This window comes from Pyrus communis, chromosome 12 (assembly GCF_963583255.1).
Source record: "Pyrus communis chromosome 12, drPyrComm1.1, whole genome shotgun sequence".
NCBI classification, from domain to species: domain Eukaryota; kingdom Viridiplantae; phylum Streptophyta; class Magnoliopsida; order Rosales; family Rosaceae; genus Pyrus; species Pyrus communis.
Window position 1 is genome coordinate 3596555 of NC_084814.1, and position 2901 is coordinate 3599455.

Consider the following 2901-nt stretch of genomic DNA (forward strand, 5'->3'; position numbering starts at 1 on the left):
TGAAAATGTTGTAAGGAATTGAAATATGGCCCAATCCTGAGATATGAAAATGTAATTTACCCAAATCTTATTATTTTCAAAAACTTATTTTCAATTGGATATTATGAATGTGTTACGAGAATTTATGTGCATCAGTAAATATCTTATAAGAAATCAATCGCATTTTTACTATGATTCTAGATAATTTAGTAAACATCTTGGATATAATTTTGATTCTTTCCCATTTCAACTTCTCCGAAATTTATTTCCTTCTCAATTTTTCTCTTATTTTGTTTACGGATTATTAAACAAGTTATTATGTTGATTACAAATAAATAAACGAGTTGTTAATTCAATTCCTGGTCAATTCCATTTTTCTTATCTTGATTACAAACTAGTAAAATATTTAATTATGAAACAAATGAACGGACGGCTTCATTGTAATTTGGAAGCCAGTGGCCCCATAGAGAGCATGTACAGACCCAACTGACACACTCGTTTCATTTACTCGAGGAATCTCCAAGTCAACATCGTTGACTCCCTCCACCCGTCACTTCAGCTCAATTCCAACCTTCCAGTCTTCCATCTCACACGCGCTTCTTCCCCAACGCGAATCCGCATCTTTCTCCACAGAATATGCCACGTGTGCACCCTCCCCTCTGTACTAACCCCGGTTAGTTTACCCATCCCCTTCCTTACTAACCCTAGTCGAATCTATATATATCCACACTTCTTTCTCTCTCCTCCCCGTTCAATCTCTCTCTTCCCTCTGCAATTTTCATTTCTTCGAAGCTCCAAAACAACGAAGAAACTACCAAATTAGGGTTTCGTGTACGGAGCTGGGGATTTGTATCCGCGGATTACATGAGCGTTTTGTATAGCATTCTGTGGATTCGTTGTGTTGCGATTCAATGGCGGAGCGGAGGTTCGGCGTAGGCTATGCTTTGGCGCCCAAGAAGCAGCGGAGCTTCATTCAAGAATCGCTCGTCAACCTCGCCAAATCGCGCGGCATCGATCTCGTTCGGATCGACACTGACCGCTCGCTGGCGGATCAGGGGCCCTTCGACTGCGTGCTGCACAAGCTCTACGGCGACGACTGGAAGCTGCAGCTGGCGGAGTTTAGGGCTAAGAACCCTAATGCGGTGATACTCGACGCGCCGGAGGCGATCGAGCGCCTGCACAATCGGATTTCCATGTTGCAGGTGGTTTCGGAGCTGAAAATCGAGCACGAGAGCAACACGTTTGGGATTCCGAAGCAGATTGTGATATACGACAAGGAAACGCTGTTTGATCGCCAGGCGTGGGAGGGTCTGAAGTTTCCGGTGATTGCGAAGCCGCTGGTGGCGGACGGCAGCGCCAAGTCGCACAAAATGGCCTTGGTTTTCAACCATGACGGTCTCGACAACCTCAAGCCCCCAATTGTGCTTCAAGAGTTTGTGAACCATGGCGGCGTCATATTCAAGGTGTATGTGGTTGGAGAGTATGTGAAATGCGTGAAGCGTAAGTCGCTTCCGGATGTTTCCGAAGAAGAGAAATTAGGGAGCTTGGATGGCTTGATGTCGTTCTCGCAGATATCGAATCTTGCAAACAATGAGAGGACTGATGACAAGTATTACAAAATGATGCAGCTGGACGATACTGAGATGCCCCCGCAGAGTTTCATCACTGATATTGCAAGAGGCTTGCAGCAGGCAATGAAGTTGAACTTGTTTAACTTTGATGTGATCCGGGATGCAAGGTTTGGCAACCGCTACTTGATAATCGACATTAATTACTTTCCTGGGTACGCCAAGATGCCTGGCTATGAGACTCTGTTGACGGACTTCTTTTGTGACATTGTGCAAAAGAGAGAGAAAGATGGGGTGGAGAGCACTGGTTTGGATAGTTACGAGGTTCTTAGTTGCGACGATGAAGTGAGAAAATTGTAAGTTGTGATGGGGATGATGCGGGTGACCTTAACGTAGAAGATGTTGAGAGTTGTCCGGAGAACCCAAATCAAGTTTAAGGGCGGTGTGGCCTCTTCGTCCGGTGGTTGCACATTAGGTTTAGATAGCAGTTGGGGTACAATGCTGAACTGAGTAGGTTGGTTCTTGGTTTTAGCTTTAACTTCTTGACAACAAGATGACATGACGTTCAGCGTCTATCGTGTATATTCCATCCACCAATGCTGCGGAGAAGGTACTTCTCGAAATACTGTGCTGAGGTTTTAGCCTTTTTAGGAAAGTCAAGATGTAATCTGAGGCTTTAAAGTCTTTCCTTTCCTAGAAACTGTTATGGTTTGTGCCATAGGCACCTTTTAGTTAATGGATTTTGGTCCTTTTGTTAATGATTTTTTCATTTTTATTCTTTTATGCTTTTTGGTCTCTGTTGAATTTATTGAAATTGTGATACTTTTCCCCCTGTTCTTGAAGTAATTTATTCTTCTGTTATTTAATATGGCTTGAATGAATTGCATTAAGGTACTTTGTACCTCAAATTTTATCAGTAACTTTATGTATAATCCATGTTTCGTTGTGTATGTTGGAATCCTCATAATCCAAAAATGGGAAAAAGGAGACATAATAGATGGAAATCTCTCATGAAAAGTGCCTTTTCATAAACCATAACTTGGAAAGTTGGAATTTAGGTTTAGAGCGTCTTTTATATCAATACATTTTTATTTCTGTATTTGGCTAGTGATCCATGGTCTTTATCATGCTAGCTGAGAATTGGAAAGTGCCTGAAGTTTTTAGTTATTAAACTCTTCCTTTTTATTAGAAATGTGGGTTTTATTGGACAAACAGGGTAAAAGAAATGGTTGTTGCCCTATGTTTTACTTTGTTTGTTGGCAAGAAACATTTTCAGTTGATTCGATTTATTCTGTTACTTTCTGATCAAACTTGTTGTCATATATGCGCCGCTTTTTATTAATTATTATTAGGC

At 41.5% G+C, this 2901-nt stretch overlaps 1 protein-coding gene across 1 annotated transcript; it reads left to right on the top strand.

Annotated features, from left to right (window-relative positions):
- Positions 1–742: 742 nt before the first annotated feature.
- Positions 743–2411, top strand: LOC137711139 (inositol-tetrakisphosphate 1-kinase 1-like). Its single transcript, XM_068450348.1, has one exon. The coding sequence runs from the start codon at positions 891–893 to the stop codon at positions 1905–1907; it is 1017 nt and encodes a 338-aa protein (XP_068306449.1). The 5' UTR covers positions 743–890; the 3' UTR covers positions 1908–2411.
- The last annotated feature ends 490 nt before the right edge of the window (positions 2412–2901 follow it).

Coding starts and splice junctions, on each gene's coding strand:
- LOC137711139 (XM_068450348.1), top strand. CDS start 891: ATGGCGGAGCGGAGGTTCGGCGTAGGCTATGCTTTGGCGCCCAAGAAG.